The sequence below is a fragment of the Phalangium opilio genome, unplaced genomic scaffold, assembly GCF_054372755.1.
Source record: "Phalangium opilio isolate 3A_F unplaced genomic scaffold, DU_Popi_V2 ptg000089l_1, whole genome shotgun sequence".
NCBI lineage: Eukaryota > Metazoa > Arthropoda > Arachnida > Opiliones > Phalangiidae > Phalangium > Phalangium opilio.
In genome coordinates, this window is record NW_028324194.1 from 5,142,717 (window position 1) to 5,167,891 (window position 25,175).

The following is a 25,175-nucleotide window of genomic DNA, read 5'->3' on the forward strand; positions in this document are numbered from 1 at the left end:
CGTAGATGAAACCTTTGATCTGTGACGTCGAATTTCACCAATCGGCGCTACTCGGTCTATAATTACTCTATATTGCGCTAGCGTCATTTATAAAACGCCGATGACCGGAGAAAAGCTATGACGACAGAGCTCACCGGGAAACATTTCCAAAATCCGCTGTCTTTTTTTGGTGAGCTCTGCTGAACGCAGCCCAGACCAGAAAAAGGTCTGATCGTAATCGATTAATAGCTTCGTGTTTTCATGCTCTTTATGGTACGTGTGTGTAGCCACAAATAAGCTTTGGTGATATGTAACGTTAACAGTCATGTTGACAAACTAAGAAAATCGTTGAGGTGAAACGAGATAGTGTTTATATGGCAACCCTGTTGTGAATATGGCTTTGAGCATAGAGGGCATACAGTTGAGGAGTAGAAAATTGGGCCTTTACAAACACGTAAAGGTAGTATCCCTCCAAAGTTTTATCTCTTCATTTCCCGTTTCTCCCCCATCGGATGATTTTAATTTGTACAAGTATATCATTATTGGATGTAAAATGTCGTCTGATTTACAGTATATTTGCTATGCTTTGTATACTGCTTTAATATTTCATAAATTTTAACTTAAGAAACATTTCCATATCTGGGTAAATAAGTTTGTAAGTAGTCGTCTTGACTCGGAGAGGTAATATTTTGGTTTTCCCAACTTGTTATATTACAGAGTGTGCGCCAATAATTAATCAGCTGACACAGCGTTTTGAATAGCTACATTTATCATTCCAATTATTCGCAAGTGGTGTTTCGCTACTAGATATGTCGTACACTAAGTGGAACCTTTGCAGCATTTGCTAAAATATATATATATAATTGTGAGTTTGCAAGGCCTTTAAAAAAAACAGATCTGAGCATTTATAAAAATACCTGTTTTTCTCTATTTATGCCAAGCCTAACTGTCATATTTCCGCTATCCAACAAAAAACGGTGCTACATTTACTAAATATACTCGGCAATTCTTGTATTATAATTGTAGGTAAAAGCGAGTTCTTGGTTGGGATTTGGTTCAATGCTCAATTTTATTTTTATAATTATCAAGCAAAAGGACCCGATGTTGGCGATTAGATATTTTGATAACTTTCCTGGAAACCATTTAAAAACCTCATAAACAAGAAGGACAGTGAGACAAATAATTGTACTAATACTAAAGGTTATTAAAATTAGTTATTTCGCACTGGTTACTGAGAGCTTGTCACGAAGTGGCGTAGTTGAAACGTCATAGATTCTCGTAAAGCGACGCCTGGTGAGGCGCTATCATAGGTTTAGTACAGACTAAATAAGAAGATGGACTGCAAAACCGAGTGTAATCAATTTTGTTGTCGTTCTCGTACTAGCTCTCAGTATTGCGAAGTATAGGAAGTGTTATACTTATGGAACGTATCTTATAAACTTATGGTAAAATAAATAAAAAATTCGTAAACTTATTTAAGATTAAACTAAAAAAATCTAAATGTATAGTAATAAAACATCTGAACTAAAAACTCATTCGTGGTCAAAAAATGGAAACTAAAAAATGGAACATTTAACGATTTTATAGTGATAAAACTTTAAACCTAACAACAAAAAACAAATTTAATACCCACGGAGAAGGGGGCGTTCTTTTTCTCAAAAGAAAAAATTAATTTCATAATAGACCTTTTCACCGGTAGAGCGGGGGGGGGAAATTTCGAGAGGTGAGCATGCGTAGAAAGAATGTTTGGGGGCAGTGCAGTACTTTTAACCATTCCTTTTGCCTTATTTGCTACGCATTCGAGTTTATTTTTATAAAACAGTGTTGTATTACTTATTGTAAAAGTATTAATTGAACTTCAGAGGTGAAATTTTATCGAATTCAATTGATAGACGTAAAATTAGGGCATTTAATGAAATTCTACTCACTAAATTGGGTGCCAGGGCTTACGGGCATTTATACACAGCGCTTTCGGCACGGCATCGGAGGACATCGCCGATGAAGCGATGATCCCGCACCGTCGCCAAGGCTTAGTGAGTTATAGCGGCCTACTAATATCAATGCACCGTTTCCATTAGAACTTAAACACTTTATTTCTTAACATGGTTTTAATTGTACTATCTCGGTTTTAAATACTAGGCATTTTATTTTAATATTAAATTTCAAAAGGTCTCCCATTCGTCCATCGTAGTTTAGTTTACACGTTTAACTCCATAGAAGCGCTATAACTCATGCCCCCAAACATTGCAACTTCTCATGCGCGGCCCTTAAAGTGAATAGGCTAATTAGTCGAGTTTAGAAAGCGAAGTTAGTCACAACTACTTTTAGAATTTAAGTAAGTAATATTTTCAGTTAACGACGACTCGTAATCATTTAGTTCGCGAAATATGACAAACTATAGTCAACCGTTCCAGTCCGCTGAATTAGCTCTCCCAAATTAATGTAACTTGAGAAACCAAATTAAACCTTTCAGAGTCGAGATAAGGGCTTTTTCCTAAATAATTAAGTAAATATTATTAATATTAGTATATTAATCGTCAATAACTTACCTTAGATCTAGTTTAATCATTTTAAGAAACGTTATTACTAAAATTATTTTAAACATAGTTATTGTAGAAGTTTGAATTCAAGCGTATGCCTCTTTTCACTATTTGTGGAAATTAATAATAAAAATCTAAGCTTTTGCCTATGAAGGGATTTCCACACTAAGCCTGTGGCTTGTTTACAGGTGGGTCCCTTTTCAATGCATAGAGGGGTGGTGGCTAGCCTCTATGCCACAGCTAACCTACAGCGCCCTATACTAACTATTACCGTTAACCTCTGCAAGTTTTGATGGAAAGGAGAAATCGGCTTAGACCTTTTAACAAGCGGGGAGAGAACTTGCAAACTCTACGCCCTAGAATCTCGGGATCGAACCCGGGTTCTTCTTGCTGCGAGGCGAAAGCGTTAACCGCTACGCCACTCCACCTAGGGTATATAATGGCATTGATTCCCGATAATGGATAAGAAATAGCGCAATTTCGTAAAGCTTTGTCATTGGTCGGGTAGACGTTTGTCGTAGCCCTAGAAAATCGCGTACTTCTTAACCCTTACAATGATAATGGAGTAGAAGCCAATATTTCTTTCTGTGAACAGGTCCAGATATTGCGACCACTTTGCCAACTGCGAGCGCGGTGACAAACAGTCATGCACACTGTGCAATCACTCTCCGTGTCGTCATCTTGACTAGGTGAGGCAAAAACTAGAAACAACAACTCTATTCCAATTAACACCGGGACAAAATAATTTAGACTAGCCAAAATCAAAACCCTTAAACGTCCCATCAAATTTCAGCTTCCTAGATAAATCTTTCTATTCTGGATCTCGACTTAAAGTCAGTCAGAACTTTCACTTCAAAAGGAAGATAATATTCTCTCCAGTTTTTAAATGCAATCGTTTATTATCTTTGAAACTATTTTTTATTAATCCATACAAGAGGCTAACAGTTTAGCTTTAACAAATTTCAATTTAGGACATTTAGTATTCATCTTCGTGGTATGGAACAGCTTTAACATGACGTCCCGAGAAGAGAACAGTATTAGTTGCTTCGTGTCTGATCTCGAACATGAAAGGTCGTTCAACCCTGACAGCCTTCACCTCGGAATGGTGATCGTGCTCAGTTGCGTATTCGGTTTCAATTGCCGGTGCTGCGGCTGCTTGGGTTCCATCTTCAGTAACGTCGAGGATTGCTGTTTGCAAAACGTTTGACACAGTTACGTTCTTTGCAAACTTGGTAAGGTCTGCTTTATGAGTGAAAAGTTTCTTGATCCCTAAACGAGCCAAATCGTCCACCATATTTAGCTTGGTCTTGATTTGGAACTTCGGTATGGTCAATGACAGTTTTTTCTCCTTCATTTTTTCAAGGGCACGTTCCAATTTATCGCAGGTGATACGGTGTTCTAGTTCATTTAAAGTACTTCCATCTTTAGGTAAAATGATCAGCAATTTCATTTCATCTCCTTCATATGGTAGTTCCACGATTTCGGCATTCAGTTCTTCGCAGTTAGCATGACGTAAAAGAGCATCCTTTAAATGCATTATTTTGGTTGTGGTGTTCAAGAATTTCCCTTCGGTGGTATGGCTTTCGCTGCTGAATGGAATTTTCCAGCTTCCCCTGAAGTGAATTACGTTGACCAAATAGGACACCTACGTGTGTTTAGAGTAAATTAGCGTTTATTGAAACTTCATACATTCTCGTAAAGCGACGCCTGATGAGGCGCTGTCAAAGGCTTAGTAATGGAGACTAAATTGGAAAATGAACTGGATAACCGCGTGTAGTCAATATTCGCGTCGTTTTAGACCTAGCTCTCAGTATGTCTCTAGCATTACGATGTGTATATAGTGTCATACTTATGGAACATAACTTATAAACTTATGGTTGTCTAAAATAGTTTGGTATGCGCAACCCTACAGAGTAAAGACTCAAATAGATAATAACACCAATATGGTTTTATAGTTGCCCTGAACTTGCCCATAACGTTGTCGTGCAAAACTCCCATCTTTGACATGGGATCAAACCATTTTGAAGTTTATCATATTGGCAATGGAAGTTGTTATACTTATTATTATAAAGTTCATTATGCTAGTACTTACCAAATATTCATCTGGTTCTTGTCCAAGTATTTCTTCGATTAAGCCTTTGGTATTTTCAGCGACATATTCGTTGATGTCTTTCTTGGCATTTCCATGACGTATTGGTTTGATATCGGCTGCGAACGTGTCTCGAGCCTTATTTCTGTATTCTTCGTCAATGTCTTTATCCTCCTCTACCCAGATTGAATTGGCAGTGGACAACGAGTACTTGTCATTACCGCGAATATCGCGTATGATCTTCTTGTACCCATCTTCCAGTCGGTCGGAGGACAAATGATCTAATCGCAGAGCGGACCGTATCTCATTGGCTGTTTCTCCGTCAGAGCCTTGTAGCAACATAGTCAAGATGGTGGAGGTACTGAATCCCGAAAATACCATGTTCTCATGACGTTTTGCTAACTGTTTGTAAAGACGTAAGGAAAATTCACGATGCGCTTTGGAGACTCGGTGCGCGGACTCTTCTTGTTTTTTTATACTGGCTGCTTCGACAGCGCAGTATGTGGCTACCAGCAACAACAACAGAATTTTTGGCATTGTTCCTCGGAGAGTGCTAGACTAAATAAATACATTTATCGCAACGTTTTAGTCGCTTTGAATTTAAAAGTGCGCGTTCGCATGAGACGCTTCGAAACCGTTTGGGAAAGGCCTAACATTTTTTTTAATAATTGCTGCAATTTCTCACGAGCGATCTCTATGATCTTAGACCATTAAACACAGATGGACTGGAATGGAGATAAAGCGCGTTGTGCTTTTAGAGCAGCACCTCTCTAGCGCCACGTTGCCACCAATATTGGAACTTTTTCGACTCAAACCATAAATACACATGATCTATGAGTCGAATTAAGTTTCATGACTCTCTCGCTAGGGGTGATGACAGGCGATGCCATTAGAAGAACCGCGGTTTTAGCTTTTTATTCCAGTTCATCTGTGTTTAATGATCTTAGCTATGACTAACGCAAAACGCCATTCTGCAACCTAACCAATACGGTTTCAAAATTTATGGTTTAAACTCAACTTAGATATCTTAAAATCTACATTAGATTTGCATTTAATCCGTATTAGAAAAGAATTAACTCACGAGACTTTATCTGTTTGTTTAATTTAAAGCATAAAATCAACTTGTATTTTTGTAAAAGTGCAGAATGAAAACTAACCGAAAGTTTTAACTTTAAGTATTATCTTTTTAAAGCATTAAAATAGAAAAATTAACGTTATATTTGAAAACCGTTTGAAGACTACTGCTAACGAATGTTCAATTAGGGATAGATTTAATTTTAGAGGTAGGAATGGAGAACAGATTCATATGGGCGCGCGTCAAAGTCCCGGACCCCCTTCCCCGGGACGAAGGGGTATGAAAGAAGAGGCGGGTCATAGCGACAGAGGTAAAAAGGAACTACGTGTTTTTCGCCGTCATCTAAACGTAGTTTAAGTGAGCCAATAAGATAATTTAAACTTTTCGTTACTTGTTGGAGGGATGGGCTCTGTACTGGGCTATGAGTCGGACTCAAGTAAATACTAACCGTTCTCCATTCCTACTTCTAAAATTAAATCTATCCCTGGTTCAAGCTAAAATAAGCTCTCTGTTTAAAGATCATTTAACTGCAGTGATATTTACCTTTAGACGTTGTGGCAGTTCTTCGAAAATCGGATGTGACTTCCGAAAGTTTGAAGGCGTTCTTTTATATTTACCTTATCAGTCTCGAGAAAAGAGTGAGCTGGCATAAAAAGGGTTTCTCATAATCTTATCATCATGAACTCGCTAGAAAAATAGACCAGGTTCATCACCATGCACTTGTGGAAATGTTTCTAGCCGAAAAAATATTAAATTCGATGGTTATTTACTTCTTTCTTGTATTTAAGACATCGTGCATGATAATCAAAACTTCGATTTAAAAGTTTCCATACAGTTTCCATGACTATAGGAAAATCCAACAATATTAAACGTGCTAGATAAGAAACGTACTTACAATAATTCTTTGAACCCGAAATATTCCTGTAACAGAGTTATTATATGTATATACAAGTCCCAAAACATTTTCACGCTTTGGTCATGGGTTCATATTTTACTTAGATATTTTTTTTAATTTAAGTTGTGTTAAGAAATGAAGTCAAGTAGTAATGTAAACATTGGAGCCATGAAACATTCCTTAAGCGATGAACTTTCTACAGAAGTTTGCTATAACGAAAACATATTTGTTATGGTTTTGTGGGAATCAATATACTATAAAACCCAAGGTTGAAAACTTTGCACTTCACGTTTGAAGCAAATATGATTTTCGTTGCTATTGGCAACGAAGTCTCTCGACTGTTTGAAACTGTTTTCGCAAAGTTTTCTTTTCACAATAGGCAACTTTTCACTGGTTTCTTAAAATTAATATAGTAAAGATTCCAACGTAGGTATAGCCGAGATTGGGTCCTTTCTGTGGAATGTATTTGGGGGCGGGCCTCAATGTGGCAACGAGAAAAAAAACCTGCAGGTTACGTGTTCGAAATGTTGATTAGAGTTTGAAATTATACATCATGTGGTTACGGTTCTCCTTCCTAATGCGTTTTCTTAAAAGAATTGGTTCCGTTTGAAAAACCACGCTCTTGGTCTTTCTCGAAGCAGTGAAAGTTTTATTACAGCTAGATGTAAGGAACCTGAACAGTTTTACGTCAACAAGGACCATATCCCGCAGTATCTGTGTTAGCTGATCGAGCTTCTTGCTGGTTGAAGTAAAATAAGAAGACACATTTCATTACTATCACCGATACCTTCAAGGATGCAATTAAATTACACATTGAAATATTCAACTTTCGAAGTAAGATGTTTTCAAATTGAAATGTTTTTGGCAAATTACTAGCAGTTGGGTTTTATTTTATTAATTGATTTATATTATTTCTCAAACTCAAATTTGGTAGGATATAAATGCGGCTTTTTTTAATATAATAAGGCATATATGTATTTAAATTAGAAATGATTTATATGTGTACCAAAGCTGAATCTACGCCAATATATAAAGTAATGTAAATCTAGTAGATTGAAAAGGAGGCCCAGATTTGTCGTTTAGAAATAAACTATTTCTTTTCAAAAAAAAAAAAAAAGATTGTTATGGGCCCCAAGCCAGAACCCAAACATGTAAAAACTCAGTAATCATAGTTTAATAAGATATGTTCCATAAGTATGACACTTAATGTGCTTCGTAATGCTAGAGACTTACAGCTCGAGCTATAGTTCGAGAATTGTCAACATTTTGTCTGTATTAAGCCTTTAACATTGCCTCACCGGGAATCGCTTTAAGAGAATCTATGACGATTCACCTACGTCACTTCGTGACAAGCTCCAGTTTGTAACCACTGACAAACTTGTGAAACATATCTTATGAACTTATGGTAATGTTTTAAATCAAAACTGTGCAAATATTCTGTAGTTTTAGAGTGTTCCTTACTATGCAGGGTATTTCTGATAAGTCTGCCATAATTAAAGGGCATGTTATTTGGGTGAAACTTATCAGAGAACATAGGGAGACATGGTTTTCCAAACATTGGTCCTTAAACTATATGTAGAGTAAGACATGTCAGCCTGCCAATCTTGCTAAGAAGTTTTGGTAAATTTCATTTGCCCTAAGAACGATATTGAATCTTTATTTGCCAATTATAGAACCCTTATTTTCTAACCCTAATTTTTTTTAAATTGATATAAAATGTTCTTTTTTGACTTTACATTATAGAATAATGTTTAAATTTAATTAATTGAATCTAATTCTCCATCGATTCAATTTCAACTCCTACTGAAGGCAAAAGTAAAAGTAAAACTGTTTCTTAATAGTTCATTCCGAGCGTACGCGGTTATTCTGAATTCACTACGACCCCACCCTCTCGCTTTTACTGTGATTTTAATGCACTTGACGAAAAAAGAAGTAACTAGCTTTGAGTCAACAAAATACAAAATAATTTGGGAAAAAACACCAGATTAAAGCGCATTTAAAAGACGGGTTCTTAAGCCAATAAACATTTAATATTTATTGGAATTTATCGTTACAGCTTCGTCCGTGGGTTATATATACCAAAAACAATACTAGTTCGGACTTTGACGAATGTGTTATGAGAGATATTATGGAATATCTCAAAATTGCACTTAATTTAAGGTAAAGAAATACAATTGTAACAAGAATTTCAAATAATATTAAAAAAATAAACTATGAATTTAGATTTGTTTTTGTTAAACCTTCGGAGAATGTTCACGGCCAATTACTGACCAACGGAAGTTGGACCGGCGTGATTGGAGAATTAAATCAAGGGGTATACATCTACACTACATTAAACCTGTAAAAATTAGATTAACAAAAATATTTTATTATTAATTTCAGAGTGCTGATATTGGCCTCCTACCATTTGGGTTGTCCCTAAAGCGCTCTCGAGTTATTGATTTTTCTACTCCATTCTATTATTCTTTCGCCACAATTCTTGGTCATGCACCGCAAAGTATACATGATAATTTTCAATTCCTCAAAGCCTTTGACAGAGAAGTAAGCGTTTCATTCATTATACACTCCTAAAGATTTACTTGGGATTTAATAATATAAATTGCTCAATTATAGATATGGATTTTGATCATAATAAGCAATTTGGAATTAGTTTTCGCTTTGTTTTTTGCTAAAATATTAATGAGAAAGAAATCCAAGAAACCTAACCTAAGAAAGGATACTGATTTTACATTTATGAACAACTCTTGGATAATGTTTAGCTTACTACTCCATCAAGGTAAATCACTATTCAAAATTATTATAAAGACAACCTATACGCTCAATTTGTTGGTCAAATCAGGGATAGATTTAATTTTAGAAGTAGCAATGGAGATCGGTTAGTATTTACTTCAGTCCGACTCATCATAGCCCAGTATAGAGTCCCTCCCTCCAACACGTAACTAAAATTTTAAATTATCTTATTGGCTCAATTAAACTACGTTTTGATGATGTTGCTCATGGGTACGGCGAGAAATACGTAATTCCTTTTTACCTCTGTTGCTATAACCCACCTTTTCTTTCATACTCACCCTCCTTCCCGTGGAAGGGGGTCCGGGACGATGACGCGCGCCAAGATTACTCTATTCTCCATTCCTACTTCTAAAATTAAATCTATCCCTGGTAAAACAAACGAGGAATTTTAGTTTGTAGACATTTTACATAAGACTTTACTAAACAAATAAGTACATACAATTTAAACAATGAACATCGTTACTAGAATAAATTTACGAATGACCTCAATTTCATCGGGTAATCAGAGAAAATATTGGTTAATAGATTGAGCGTGTGGGGCCGGCTTTACTTAATCCACAACGGAATTAAAGTAGATTAATAACAAGTTGGGAAAGCCAAAATAAACCTCTCCGAGTCCGGACGGGGGCTATATACCCACTTGAGATGTTTTTCTTAAATAATTAAACATACTTGATATTAATTATTTTAATCGTCAGTAATATACTTTAATTCTAGTTTAGTCATTTTAAAAACATAATTCCTAAAATCATTTTAAACATAGCTATGGTTGATGTTTGAATTCTAGCGTATGCCTTTTCAAACGGTTTTGGAAATTTAGGGTATTTAAATAACCCTAACTATTCTATGAGAGCGGTAGCTCTCTTAGATAAGACTTCATACTGCTCTTAATGTATAAGGAGGGTTTTTTGTTTGGATGTAGTTTTTTTTTGTATTGTACTAATTGGTTCGAAAAAAATCCACTGAACTACAATTCGGACCCTTAATATGTGGTTAAAATTTCAAAGAGATCCATTAATTAGTTTATTTTATAAAAAATAAAGTTGCTAAGGGTGGTTTTCATTTCCATAAAATTAATCACAGATTTTGACGAAAAACTGGAAATTTCCCATAGAAATAACATGGGAAATTTTCCAAAGTTACAAATTTTGTCCATACCCTTACAAAAATAACCATACGTCAGATAGATTTGAAAACGGTCTTAAATGAAAGCCCCATATCCATAGTTGGCGCCTATTTTTTTTTCATCAAGAAAATTTAAGTATAAGTACTGTTTTTCATAGTTTTAATTACATGCTCCGACTTACGTGGTTTACCCTGAAACTATGGAACCTGCGACTTTTTAGCACGAGTTATGTAGTGTATGAAGCGAGTTTGGTCGTTTTACCGCGGTTATAGTCAAATTCTTAGAACAAATAGCTAGCTTAATGGACATTTTATCTTTTCTCTGCTTAGGTTAAAGCTACTTAAACTTGATTACCTTGTGGGTGCTTGTAGGTACTTGTGGGTGCATGTAGGTAATTGTGGGTGCATGTAGGTACTTGTGGGTGTTTGTGGGTGCTTGTCGGTACTTGTTGGTGCTTATGGGTACTTGTAGGTGCTTATGGGTACTTGTAGGTGCTTATGGGTACTTGTAGGTGCTTGTGGGTGCTTGTAGGTACTTGTGGGTGCTTGTGGGTACTTGAAGGTACTTGTGGGTGCTTGTGGGTACTTGTGGGTGCTTGTGGGTGTTTGTAGGTACTTGTGGGTGCTTGTAGGTACTTGTGGGTGCTTGTAGGTACTTGTGGGTTCTTGTAGGTACTTGTAGGTACTTGTGTGTGCTTGTGGGTGTTTGTAGGTACTTCTGGGTGTTTGTAGGTACTTGTGGGTACTTGTGGGTGCTTGTAGGTAATTGTGGGTGCTTGTAGGTACTTGTGGGCGCTTGTAGGTACTTGTGGATGCTTGTAGGTACTTGTGGGTGCTTGTAGGTACTTGTGGGTGCTTGTAGGTACTTGTGGGTGCTTGTAGGTACTTGTGGGTGCTTGTAGGTACTTGTGGGTGCTTGTAGGTACTTGTGGGTGCTTGTAGGTACTTGTGGGTGCTTGTAGGTACTTGTGGATGCTTGTAGGTACTTGTGGATGCTTGTAGGTACTTGTGGGTGCTTGTAGATACTTGTGGGTGCTTGTAGGTACTTGTGGGTGCTTGTAGGTACTTGTGGGTGCTTGTGGGTGCATGTAGGTACTTGTGGGTGCTTGTAGGTACTTGTGGGTTCATGTTGGTACTTGTGGGTTCATGTTGGTACTTGTGGGTACTTGAAGGTACTTGTGGGTTCATGTTGGTACTTGTAGGTACTTGTGGGTTCATTTCGGTACTTGTGGGTACTTGTGAGTGCTTGTAGGTACTTGTGAGTGCTTGTAGGTACTTGTGAGTGCTTGTAGGTACTTGTGAGTGCTTGTAGGTACTTGTGAGTGCTTGTAGGTACTTGTGAGTGCTTGTAGGTACTTGTGAGTGCTTGTAGGTACTTATGGGTACTTGTGGGTGCTTGTAGGTATTGGGGTGCTTGTAGGTATTGTGGGTATTTGTAGGTATTTGTAGGTACTTGTGGGTGCTTGTAGGTACTTGTGGGTCTTGTAGGTACTTGTGGCTCTTGTAGGTACTTGTGGGTGCTTGTAGGTACTTGTGGGTGCTTGTAGGTACTTGTGGGTGCTTGTAGGTGCGTGTGGGTGCTTGTAGGTACTTGTGGGTACTAGTAGGTACTTGTGGGTACTAGTAGGTACTTGTGGGTACTAGTAGGTGCTTGTGGGTACTTGTGGGTGCTTGTAGGTACTTGTGGGTGCTTGTAGGTACTTGTGGGTACTTTTGGGTAGATGCTTTGCCCGGGTGCTTGTAGGTTCTTGTAGGTACTTGTGGGTGCTTGTAGGTACTTGTGGGTACTTTTGGGTAGATGCTTTGCCCGGGTGCTTGTAGGTTCTTGTAGGTGGAATTTTTAGGGGGGCGCCTCGCGTTTCAATAAATGATTGTAAAAAATGTATTATTCTAATTCCAATAAGAATGCACACTTTTAATGATTTACGTTTTATTTTTGAAGTATCATTATAAATAAATGTCTGATTGAGCTAAAATTATGGTCCCCTTTATATATGTTTCTGCTTAGTGCAGATTTTGAAAATGTAAAACAGTTTCTTAACATTCTTAATTAAAATGAAGACTGAAGGAACAGATATTAATCAAAAATGTCTTGATAAGAATCAAGACCTAAAAAGTATCGATAAGACTGAGGTTATCACTTGTCTGAATGATCAGATATTAATTTTTCTTTTTAATTGAAACTTAAATGCATACTTAAGAAAAAACAACGTTCCATTACCGTTTTCCGTTGAAATAAATTATTTTACTGGTAATCAATTTCAAAAATTTACTTATCTCGGCTTTTCGACCACAATTCCATTCCCCGAAAACATTTTATCATTACATTTATAACGTGTCAAAATAGCCTATAAAAGAAGAAAAAACTGTAATAGCGGTCTGTTTAGCCATGATAACAACCTTTTAAAAGTTGCAAGCACTATATAACCCTTTCGAGACTAACTGGACCTGAGCAAACTATAGCTTAACCTGCTACTAGTACGACCAGAGAGAAATGATGTAATCTGTAGTTGAAATTTCATCATGTGCGACCTGCGGCCCTGAAACTCTCCCATAGTCCCAGTGTGTGTAGAACATAATTTTTTCGCTGTTATCTGCCAAAATCAATCTTTCTAGATAGTGCCGCCTGCTCACTTGAATTATTCATGCTATTATAAGGTTTGAATGAACAAAATTCTAGATTACTATTTTCACTACTATGTCCTTCTGCTAACTTGAAGCAAATTTTCCTCTCTTTCTGCTGCTCATTACCGGTGCCATTCCCTTGACTTTCTGTTCGTTATAACTACTATCATGAATTTATTTATTTCAAACCAAAATATAAAAGAATGGATTCTTTTTCCTTTTGTGCTACTTAGAATTTTCAAATGTATATAATGTTGTGCCGTGCCATATCAAATTATATAAAAAAGACTTGGTTTCCCAAGCCTTAAAAACAAAACGATAAGTTTTTCCAGTTGACTGAAGCGGGGATATTATTTTTTTTCTATTGAATTTTAAAGACAATCCGTATTTTACTACTCTTTAGAATTTAATTCAATCACCTGATTTTACTGCTAATGGATTAGTTTCCTATAAATTAATTGAAATAAAAAATTACTTATCTCAGATTTTTCAACAACAATTCCATTTTCCTGAAACAATTTATCATGAAATTTTTTCTTTTCAATGAAGAACGTAGTTTAATTTTCAAATCATACTCTCATTAATAATTAATAATGTATTATAAGCGGTCTTTTCGAATAAAAAAAGGGACTGTTATCACCTTTCTTATATTTGATAAAGGGGTTCGTTTCCTCTTTTAGCACAGTCACAATTATTGAACTGTGTATATCAGTACTTGTGGGGAAGTGTTGGTTGAGTTGCTATTTAGTTGACAACATTATGAAAACTTGATGTGTTTAAAGCCTTTTGAAAGGAAAATTCTCGGAAGTTAAAAAAGAAAGAGTCAATTTGATTAAATTTACCCGATATCCCTCAAAATAATAAATCCATTATAAAATGTTTCAGGAAAATGGAATTGTTGTTGAAAAATCTGAGATCAAGTAATTTTTTATTTCAATTAATTTATAGGAAACTAATCCATTAGCAGTAAAATCAGGTGATTGAATTAAATTCTAAAGAGTAGTAAAATACGGATTGTCTTTAAAATTCAATAGAAAAAAAATAATATCCCCGCTTCAGTCAACTGGAAAAACTTATCGTTTTGTTTTTAAGGCTTGGGAAACCAAGTCTTTTTTATATAATATCTGTTCCTTCAGCCTTAATTTGTATTAATCTATTATAAAAATAATAATATGCTTGTCAAACGTCATTAATTCGATGTTCCAGTAAGATGTTCGTGAGCATATTGGCTCACTCCAAGTGTCTCTCATTATTTTATGGGAAAGATTAAAATTTTAAATCATTTGGCAGGGGAGTGGTGAATTAATTCACAATTGGTAGGCGGGTGGTAAATTAATTCACCATAGATAGGCGGGTGGTAACTTATTTCATGTAAAAAGGCGGTTGGTGACTCAATTAAGTTTAGTTGACCTTTTTGTATAGATTTAAAAAAAAAGTTATTTCTAAACCACGCGCCAGCACGCGCACATTTCATTGAAAGTTTGTTATTTAAGAATTTTCCCTTATATATACTAAGATTCTTCATCAAAAATAGGCAACGAGCTATCAAAGACTCGAACCTGCAATGTTTTGGCACGAATGCAAACGCGGTATCCATTACGCCACAAGCCCGTACTTCGTAACCAAAATAGGATTATTTCATTTATGTTGAATAAAAGATCTGTAAAAATAAACACCGAGCTTGCCAGGACTCGAACCTGCAATCTTCTGCTCCATAGACAGACGCTTTATCCTATGCGCCACAAACCCGATGGAGGCTGAACAAAATGCTATGCAAACAGTGTAATATATGTAACGGTTTTACCATGATTTATAAATTAATTAAAATAAAATACTTAGACTTAATTGGTCTTAATCAAACTTCAGAAGTTCAACACTCAATAGTTGCTTGATAATTCAAAAGTGTTCCGAACCTTAACTTCGCAGTAGTTTCTGAGTTATTCGATGGAGTGGACCACCAAAAATCCCATGCTTTTTCTATGGGACGCTAAGCCTAAAATCTGTGAATTATTTCTTTAACATTACGGGAGGGTGTGGGTTCTTATCTAGAAGGGCCTACCGGCCCTCTAGAATAGTCTCTAACCATTGTTAGAAACTAGAGAGAGAAATTGGGCAGTAACACTGATCATGCCCTGAACTATGAGAAAGAACAATACGACGGTTGACTAAAGTACACTTGATATTACATCATTTTGCAAAACCGCGAGTAAAAATCTTACTGTCCCTATTGAATTCGGCGCCATTGGTTTTAGAATAATTTAAATGTTCCACTGCGAAGCGTGCCGGTCACAAATGGGGATGTAACGTCTTTAGGAGCCTTTTAAAACGCAAAACCATACACGTACTCTCCCAAAAGTAATTAATGTAATGATAAAATGTTTTCGGGGAATGGAATTGTGGTCGAAAAGCCGAGATAAGTAAATTTTTGAAATTGATTACCAGTAAAATAATTTATTTCAACGGAAAACGGTAATGGAACGTTGTTTTTTCTTAAGCATGCATTTAAGTTTCAATTAAAAAGAAAAATTAATATCTGATCATTAAGACAAGTGATAACCTCAGTCTTATCGATACTTTTTAGGTCTTGATTCTAATCAAGACATTTTTGATTAATGATAGTGGAGTTGAAGCCAATATTGCTTTCTATGAAATAAGAGAAATCTTTTACACTAAGGAGTATTAGAATATTTTACTTTACTCTAACTTCTGTCAGAACGCAATTAATCTCCTTTGTTGCTCCTTAATTTAAAGTAATCTAAATTTTTATATCATCCACTTTAGCTATAAACCAGAAGAAACTGGAAACGTTATCAAGAAGGATTGTCACTCTATGGTTAACCCTAGTCATGGTAGCTCCAAAAGCATTCGCTAGTATTTTAGTTGCTTTATGTGCTATGACCATGGATACATTTATCGAAAATCTTCAAGATATTCTGGAATCGCCCAACTTGAAAATAAGTGTAGCGAGAGCTTCAATGTTTCAGCAGCATTTTCAAGTAAAACTATTGTATTTATAAACAAGCCTTGGGGAAAATATGAAAAGTTGGGAAACCAAAATATAAATCTCCGAGTCGAGACGAGACCCATCTACCCATTTAAGAGGTTTTACTTAAATAAATAATTAAATAAATAAATAAATAAATATAATTGATATTAATTACTTTAATCGTCAGTAATTTACCTTAACTCTAGTTTAGTAGTTTTAACAATAGTTATTCCTAATATAATTTTAAACATAGCTATTGTTGACGTTTGAATTCTAGCCTATGGCCCTTTAACAATTTTGGGAAATTTGGGGTATAAAAGTTGAGCGATATAAGGGAAAGGAAATAGCTCAGTCGCGTGAACCTTTCCAACTGCGAAGTGCGAACACGGTGACAGACAGACAGACACACACACACACAGAGACGTCCAGTTTAATACCTCTCCTTGACTGACTGACTGACTGATAATCAACGCCCAGCCCAAACCGCTTGCCCTAGAAGGCTAAAAATTTGCAGGAACGTTACTCATAAGTAGTAGGCGCGTACTAAGAAAGATTTTTCCAATCCGCCGCCATCTTAAAAAATGGCGCCCAGAAATGTAAAAAATCTTCTCTATGCAACAGAGTCCGCGCGTTTCAACCGATTTCGCAAATATTTAGTACACTGCTTTCCTTTGACCTATAGGCGGGTTGAATGGTCTTTTGGGTTCGATTTGTTGCCATCTTTTTAAATGGCGGCCAAAAACTTAAAACCCTTCTTTATAGAATAATGTCCGCGTGAAAAATAATAAAAAATGTCCCGACGGGCTGACGGGCAACGCCAAGTGCCCCCGCTCCTATAGGGTGCTACAAAAATATCAGTCATCAGTAAAATCTACCCTTTCTTTATATCATTTTGATGGAAGTTCTTATTACACGCGAGCGACGCCGCGGGTAACAGCTAGTTAAATTATAGTTAAGAACATTCTTTCCTAGATCCTTACCACTGTAGCATTATGATTAAACATCAATCATTTATTTAAACTAAAAGTTGTATGAAATGTTAGTTTCTTTAAAAGCCACATCATGCAAAGATATTCACCGGGATGGACCCAAAGACTGAAGTCGGCTATCTTAGTTCTAAATATGAAGAATTAACTGATATAACGGAATAATTCTTGAAATAATATTGGTTTTTGTAAATTTTCTTGTTCTATTGTTAAGTATTCGGAAATAATGGCCCACATTCACATTTGGGAACAAATTCAAAGAACGGAAGGAGCTATGCTAATACCTGATATGTTAGCCGATAAAACCATGCAAGAAATTAACGATGGAAAAACCGTGATGATCTTTGAAATAATACCTATATGTTACGCTATCAACAAGGCTTGTATTCGAAACAGAAAATATAGGATATCGGCACCGTTATTTTGGTTACCCTTGACATTAGGAATGAGGAAGAGTTTTCCTCGAGACGTTCAGGCACTCATAAATGCTCGGTAAGTGTTATTTTCAGGCTATTCTTCTCCTAAATACAGAGCAGTCCAACGGCGAATAAATGTTACCCTCGTATTCGCAAAAACGGAGTAATATAATAAAAACGTCGGATCATAGCTCTCTGTTACCATCCTCGCACAGTGCACACTTCTTTGAGAAACTTCGTCTGCTTATACATTAGCTCCATGCCAAGGTAACTGGCTCCATGCACCACAAACTTCGTGTATAGCGACTTCTAGTGGTTGAAAATGTCATTCTTATCGCCATTTTCCTGGTTTAATAATTTGTTCGGGAATTGCGCCAGTGGTAAAAAAGCAAATAGGACAACAATGAAATACAGGGTGTTTGTGAAAAGTCCATCAATAATGAAAGGGCGTATTTATTGGGCCATTTTGAGTCGAAAATGTTCTATGACATTTTGCCGTCCGAGCCACCGTTTTCGAGTTATGATTTGAATATTTTAGGGATGACCCCTTCATTAAATTAGCGCTGTCTTTCAATTTCTTAATTAAATTTAAGGGGTCATCCGTAAATTACTCCAATCATAACTTGAAAACAGTGGCCCGAACGGAAAAATGTCATAGAACATTTTCGACTCAAAATGGCCCAATAAATACGCCCTTTCATTATTGATGGACCTTTCACAAACACCCTGTATAAGTCCCGAACTAGTGGAATTAAGTTTTAAAGTTAATAATACATTTAATTGACGTTCGTTTAAATAGTAGTTTCTTTAAGTATGTGGTTTTCTTGCTTTGCACTAAAATATTATTTTCTTGCCTTATACAGTATCCATCTTTAAAGTAAGTGAATAAAGCCGATAGATGGCGAGCGCGAGTTTTGAAATTATTAGCCACTCCCATCAAAACATTCAAAATAGTCGAGGACGGGTAGGGAATTTGAGCTACGTTCAACGTTCTTCTTACATTAATCCGTTTTTGTTATTTGGCACATGCTTATATTACAGGTTAATGAATTACCTCGAAACTCATCAATACATGAGACGATTCCGGTCACTATTTAGTAACATGTATAGTTGCCTTTGGTTCAAAGATGAGAAAAAATTCGAAATCTTTGGTCTCGATGAAGTTGAAGGAATATTTTATTTATGGATTCTGGGAAATATTATTGCCGGGTTTACAATTGCAATTGAAATATTAGTTGGACTATGCCTACGTTAAGGAATGCGAAAAAGAAACTCAAATGAGTTGTAAACACTCAATTTAAAGTTCGAATTACTAGCTCGAAATAAAATTCGACTTACACGTAATTTGTGTTTATATTTATACGTAAATGTAATTTGCTATATATTTATACGTATATGTAATTTGTGTATATATTTATACGTATATGTAATTCGTGTATATATTAAGAATATTTAGACACATAATTTGTGTACATATTAAGAATATTTAGACACATAATTTGTGTACATATTAAGAATATTTAGACACATAATTTGTGTACATATTAAGAATATTTAGACACATAATTCGTGTACATATTAAGAATATTTAGACACATAATTCGTGTACATATTAAGAATATTTAGGCTCATAATCTTTGTACATATTAAAAATATTTAGACTTATATAATTTGTATATATATATTTAGACCTTGTGTAGACTTATACTTATACGTGTTTTGTGTATATATTTATACGTGTATATATATTATTAAGATAATTTAGATTTTGAGATATCTTATTTAGGGATAATTTTTGATATGGAAACATTGTGTTTGTTGAATGATTTTACTACAATTCTCAAATAAGGTTCAAGCAAACATAAAACATTTCTCATCAACTGATGTTCGGTGTTGGATCAAGAGTTAATGGGTCGAATGTGGATTTCATTCTGTGTTAGTAACACTAAATTCAAAAACTAAAAATTCTATCTTTGCTATTAACATCATTTAACATTTGAAATGATACAATATGATATTCATATTTAAACCAATGTATAAGTTGGCTCCCACGAGTGATTGAAGTCAGTATTTTTATTCCTTTTGTCGTAACATTCATTATTCAATGACCGTTAATCTTCAAACAATTGCTATTCGAATGAGTATTTTTAGTGCCCTCTAACACTGAATAGAAAGAGCAAACCTCACAAAAGCAAACAGTGCTTCAAAAGACTCTATTGCCATACGCGTGTCGCTTCCTTCTAGATTTAGTACTACTGCCTTTGAAAACGTAGAAATGCAGAAACTCGCAGATTAAAGCCAGTGTCGAGACTAGTAAAGCCGCTAAATATAAATAAATGGGCATTAAAATGTCTCGAAAGGAAAGGCCTTTGATTTCGCTCTCTGGTTTACGCCATTTCAGTAAATCCACGACAAAGTTGAATTTGAAGCTTCGAGTAGTCGACCATTTTGAGTGGAATAGAATGTGCATGCTGAAAGAAATGCAAGTGAGTTTAGTTGCGAAGAACGACTCCAGAATTTAAGCTCACTATTTTAAAGGTAAGTTTTTGCAACATTCAATAATGCAGTGCACGGAGATAGGAAATTCTATGATTCGATAATTCTACTTATCACAACTTACAATTGGTCAAATAATTTCATAAGCCGCTTGTTTTGGCAGGCTTTGTAGGAAATTACAAAAACCAGATAGTCCTCACTAACGGGCTTTGAAAAGTAAAGTTTTGGTAATTTGAACTTGTCACTCGATTCGAGACCAACTCCTGCCGCGATGACGAAATTGTGCATAGTGAAGAAATAAACATTGTTTTCTTTCATATTCGTGTAAAACTCTTCATCCGCAAATTCAAATTCCATGATGTATTCAAAATTCTCTTGAATATATCGAAAATACTCATTTTTTTTCGCCTGAAAGTAAGTCCAATTTGATCAAAAGTTCATAAGATATGTTCCATAAGTTTGTCACTGGTTACTGAGAGCTTGTCATGAAGGTGAAACGTCATAGATTCTCGTAAAGCGACGCCTGGTAAGGCGCAGTCAAGGGCTTAGCGCAGACTAAATAGGACTAGATGGACTGCAAAACCGAGTGTTATCAATTCTCGCGTCATTCGCGAAATAGCTCTCAGTAAGTCTACCATGTTGTGAAGTATATGTAGTATCATACTTATGGAACATATCTTATAAACTTATGATTTGATATATTCATTATTTTATATGGTATTTCGTATAAAATAACTACTGTAGAGGTTTGTGCCAGAGTACAGGAAGTGTTATTTGAACAATATCTTACTTTGGTCCTAAATAATCTATCTTCAAACTGGCCCTTAATCGTGAATGGTTTCCACTTCTTATTTGGTTCAAAGTCATATACCGATTCTACACGCTCATAGGAAACAATTGAAAATGCTGATTTCATAACGCTGGTGATGTCATTAATAATGAAAAAGCTGCTCATAATCCATAATCCGCAAATGAGTCGTATTCCACTAGACTTTGGGAGCCTCGGAAATGCTGCTCAATGAAAAACGTTTACGCATTTTATTAATAAATAAAATATTTATAATGAACTACCAGATCCCACGTATAACAGTAATTATTCTTTTTTCATAGTGGTAACATTTGAATATTAGCCAAAGTGAACAGAGCACGAGCTACCTCGGCTAAGCCTTCAGCTTCATTATCGGGCTAAGTATCAAATGTTTGTGCTAACACAAAATTAAAAATTGTAATTAACGAAGATCTTTTGAAAACCTCACTGATGATTTTCAAAGTTACTTATTAGGAATCTCAGTATATAAAGTAAAGAAAAATGAAGTATTACGTTCAAAAAAGAATATCATAATGGAATTCCAAATTTCGTCAAACAATTTCATTTTGAATTTTCGGGTGCTGATGGTTTTTGTCCCATGGCGGATATTGTCGAAGACGTTTTCTGATGAAATTAGCAGAGATACAGCCAATACACTGATAATAATGCCAAGGAAAGTCTTAAAAGAATAAACACAAACTTAAAATAGCCTATCACACTCAGACACCAATCTGTTATATTGGTATCCATTAACACGACCACCATCTCTTACTCTTTCGTCTTTACCACATAGATACCAATCTTAAACAATTGGGTTATGTTCGTAGATTTGGTGTTTGTACCATTTTCCCGAATAACAATATAGGGAAACTAAAAAGTCCTAATGACCCAATTCTAATAGACCCAACCTAGTTGAACCAACAAATAAACAAGTTGGCTCAGTCTCGTCTCCATCTAAGGGATAGGATCACGTGACCAACAAAGTTGACTCTAGTACCATCTGTTGTTGAGCGACGAAAATAAATATCTTATTTTTCTGATTGGATTAGAGTCTGACTCTTGGGGTAAACAGGTTCTGCGCATGGCAAAATCAAGCCAATCAGGTTATCCACTTCTCGCCTCAAAACCCGAGAACGAGATTTGTGTCGTTATAAAAATTCAAAAGATTTGTTGGTTGGATCTATTGCAATCTCGATAAACTCGCAATACGTTTGTTTAATCGTATGGATGGTTTCTCAGTGGTAAACCAGTTTCATTAAGTTCACAGTTCACTATTGAACAATTTTATTTACCCAAATATCTAAGGCGTCAAAACTCATCAAGGTTGATGAAACTTTCTTCGGTTCGCGACCCATCATACATATAGGACTGAAGTAGGCAGTTTTGCTTATTGCTGTGTAGTTGTCTCCCACACGAGATGACAATGTTTGCATTATGGAAGGATAATATAACACGTCGAGATTCTATTAAACACGATATAACATTACAATAAAGAATCAGTTTTCCGTCTTGAGGAGAGAATATTTTTAGGACGCGAGAAAATATTCCAAAAAGGTGACCATATATTACGACCAGCCAGAGAAAGATTAAAAAAATTTGTGAGAACGAAAAAAAAAATTCATCGAAGCTCACTTTTTAGCCACATCGTAGCATACGGGATTTACGAGAGGTATTTCTCTGGGCGCTGCCATAACATGTCGGCGGCCTTTAGCTAGTGGCTGACATTCTCTGTCGTCGAACGCGCTCCGTAGCCTTGACAGAACAACTCTCCGAAAAGAGGGCGGTAACCTCGTAAGTCCCTATACGATGAGGCTCTTACTTTGACCCGAGCCGTAGTAGTAATAGTAGTAGTGGTAGTAGTTGTGGCCGGGGCTTTCGCTTTCGTTATCGTTAGTTTTAAGCTTAAAAGAAACGCTACAGTATAGCAACCCACCCAACCAAAAATAAATAGGGGAAAGTGTCGGACTCTCTCCTTCGTCTGTGACATGCATTTGGAGGAGTGAATGCATACTCACGAAATCTGTTCCATCCCCCTCGCCTATTCACCGTGTACCTAAGATAATTTGTGATATTGCGCGTGAAGAAATAGTTCGGTTTAATTTTACATTAGTTGCTTTTGACTGAGGCTAACCGTGGCCACAATTTAATTTGATGATGTACATGATTGTATTAATTTAGTTTGCTAATATTGATGATATTTACTAATATTAAAACCATTTAGCTTATAATGACAACCCAGGGCCTAAGTTTGAACGAAATTCTGAAGGATTTTACCCATGAGTTTTTTAAATAAATGATGATTTTCGGCATTTTTAATTTATTTTCGGCGTGCTAACGTTTTAAACAAATTTTAACCTCGTTCAAACGCGAAAATAACACTAAAGAAAATAGAACAGAGCGCTGAGGTCCGAGGTTGTGACTCTTCCTTGAGATACGCCTATGCCAAATTGTCCCGTTTGGTGGCGTACGAGCGTTATTTTCGGGAAGAATGACATCATCAACTTCAAATTTGATTGGCTAAACACCTCTCGCGCGCTTGAGCGTCTCGAAATGCATGTCAAGCTAAGGCAAAGGCAGGAAAATATGGCAGTCCGACACTTTCCCCTATTTAGTTTTGACCCAACTGAGCTCGGTTACAAATTTTAATTTAATTAATTTTTCTTGGACGGGATTTGAACCCGGGACGCTCGCGCAGCAGTAAGGCATTTTACCACTGAACCATGACGGCTTTTCATTAAGAGCGAGATTTCTTCCTTTGATTTACTTGCAAAGGGTGGTGGGGTGGGATACTTCTGTATTTTTGGGGTCGGATATTTTTTACTTATGTACTAATAGATAACGATGTGGCTACTATTAAGGCCCAACCCTTGGGCCTTCTTGTTTATTGTCTATTTAAAGAATTGGGTTGCTGCGCATTGCTGAGCTAACCAATATTATCACCATAAGTTTATAAGATTTGTAGCATAAGTATGACACTTCCTACACTTCGTAATCCCCCAAGTGTTTAAAAGCAAAAATCTCTAATTGTTTTGCTCACGAAAAATTTTAACCATTACGGTTTTTATTAAAGTATGAATTTACTCACACTCGGTAATTCACTTTTTCCATCGAACTGTGAAATTTCTTCTCTGCTTACATCTACTATAGTTACGCTGTTTTAAAATAAAATCAGCCGTCGTTATCTTAGTTTTTTTTTAAAGAAGTGCAAGATACTGCTTACTTTTTGCAAAATCTTTCAAAATAAAGCTTAACTTGCTTGTAATATAAAGCAGTAGGCGCATTAAATGTTGAAATCTTATGTATCCAGTAAAATATTGGATTTTAATTTAATATATATATATATATATATATATATAATAAGTAATATCTTTTACTTACGTCAAGGACTCCTAAACGTATTGACTCCACAAAGCTAGAGTTAAATCTGAAAGACAAACTTTTACTATATGTTGAAAGATGTTACAAGTGGTTTAAAATTAATCTTACTTAATCATTACTAACAACTTTACGGTATTCCTCTGTGTTTGAATTTATTCGAGTGTGTTGGCTCCACACTTGGTATATTTATATTTTTGAAAATTTGTGAGAAATGCAAAATAGAGAAATTATAATGTTTTACGGGCTGTAGCTTGTAAAGCAAGCCAAAACTAAGTTAAGTAAATCTCCAATTCGTAACAAATATCATTGTTATTTGGAAACCTCAAGATCTGAAAAAGACTTATCATGAGCTATTTGGTAATGCGTTTCAACACATACAGCGACATAATACTATAGGGGTTAATATGACCAAATTTAACCTGACTTAATACTAAAAAAATAATAATCAAACTTAACTAGCACTTATTAGGTTATTGAGGTTCAAATAACCAAACCTACACCAACCTAATGTTGTTGCCGTTCAAATATCGAGACTTAAATTGACCTAATATATTGGGGTTCAAATAACCATACCCAAAATGGCCTAATACAATTGGGGTTCAACTAACGAAACGTAACCTAAACCAGGGATAAATTTTATTTTAGAAGTAGGAATGGAGTACGGTTAGTCTTTACTTCAGTCCGACTCATAGCCCGGTATAGAGCCACTCCCTCTAACACGTAACGAAAAGTTTAAATTATCTTATTGGCTCACTTAAATTACGTTTTGATGACGTTGCTGACAGGGACTGCGAAAAATACGTAATTCCTTTTTACCTCTGTTGCTATGACCCGCCTCTAATTTCATACCCCTCCGTCCCTCGGAAGAGGGTCCAGGACTTTGGCGCGCGCCCAGATTACTCTGTTCTTCATTCCTACTTCTAAAATTAAATCTATCCCTGTATATACATTTCCAACTTCTTCAATTATTTTTGAAGCGGTTTCAAA

General features: G+C 35.8%; 3 protein-coding genes and 2 long non-coding RNA genes across 10 annotated transcripts; 2 read left to right on the forward strand and 3 right to left on the reverse strand.

Annotated features, from left to right (window-relative positions):
• The first annotated feature begins 357 nt into the window (after positions 1-357).
• LOC149647147 (uncharacterized) lies at positions 358-4,164 on the forward strand. The gene is made up of 2 exons (XR_016371875.1): positions 358-1,001; positions 1,069-4,164. It is a non-coding gene; the product is annotated as an uncharacterized LOC149647147 (long non-coding RNA).
• On the reverse strand, positions 3,389-6,362 carry LOC149647148 (antichymotrypsin-2-like). Its single transcript, XM_089850004.1, has 3 exons — positions 6,227-6,362; positions 4,612-5,166; positions 3,389-4,164 (listed from the first exon to the last, which is right to left on the reverse strand). Exons 2-3 carry the CDS (start codon positions 5,143-5,145, stop codon positions 3,496-3,498), a joined length of 1,203 nt encoding a protein of 400 aa, XP_089706130.1. The 5' UTR covers positions 5,146-5,166; positions 6,227-6,362; the 3' UTR covers positions 3,389-3,495.
• A 23-nt stretch (positions 6,363-6,385) lies between these two features.
• LOC149647149 (glutamate receptor ionotropic, kainate glr-3-like) lies at positions 6,386-19,113 on the forward strand. Of its 4 annotated transcripts, XM_089850011.1 has the most exons (9): positions 6,386-7,412; positions 8,635-8,738; positions 8,802-8,892; positions 8,961-9,119; positions 9,192-9,354; positions 15,900-15,989; positions 16,047-17,921; positions 18,242-18,470; positions 18,548-19,113. In XM_089850011.1, the coding sequence occupies exons 1-7, from the start codon at positions 7,374-7,376 to the stop codon at positions 16,133-16,135; spliced, it is 735 nt and encodes a 244-aa protein (XP_089706137.1). In that variant the 5' UTR covers positions 6,386-7,373; the 3' UTR covers positions 16,136-17,921; positions 18,242-18,470; positions 18,548-19,113. The 4 variants fall into 4 exon arrangements, with proteins under 4 accessions (XP_089706137.1, XP_089706134.1, XP_089706135.1 ...); XM_089850008.1 differs by having other exon boundaries at positions 15,900-17,921; XM_089850009.1 differs by having other exon boundaries at positions 15,900-17,582; positions 18,370-18,470.
• Positions 19,114-19,186: 73 nt separating this feature from the next.
• Positions 19,187-23,682, reverse strand: LOC149647150 (uncharacterized). 3 transcript variants are annotated; one of them, XM_089850005.1, is made up of 6 exons: positions 22,443-23,682; positions 22,103-22,273; positions 21,324-21,489; positions 20,793-21,013; positions 20,127-20,410; positions 19,187-19,977 (listed from the first exon to the last, which is right to left on the reverse strand). In XM_089850005.1, exons 2-6 carry the CDS (start codon positions 22,241-22,243, stop codon positions 19,710-19,712), a joined length of 1,080 nt encoding a protein of 359 aa, XP_089706131.1. In that variant the 5' UTR covers positions 22,244-22,273; positions 22,443-23,682; the 3' UTR covers positions 19,187-19,709. The 3 variants fall into 3 exon arrangements, with proteins under 3 accessions (XP_089706131.1, XP_089706132.1, XP_089706133.1); XM_089850006.1 differs by having other exon boundaries at positions 19,187-19,828; positions 19,898-19,977; positions 22,103-23,682; XM_089850007.1 differs by lacking the exon at positions 22,443-23,682 and having other exon boundaries at positions 21,324-21,466; positions 22,103-22,223.
• Positions 23,683-24,035: 353 nt separating this feature from the next.
• LOC149647151 (uncharacterized) lies at positions 24,036-24,381 on the reverse strand. The gene is made up of 3 exons (XR_016371760.1): positions 24,297-24,381; positions 24,189-24,234; positions 24,036-24,104 (listed from the first exon to the last, which is right to left on the reverse strand). It is a non-coding gene; the product is annotated as an uncharacterized LOC149647151 (long non-coding RNA).
• Between the last annotated feature and the right edge of the window lie 794 nt (positions 24,382-25,175).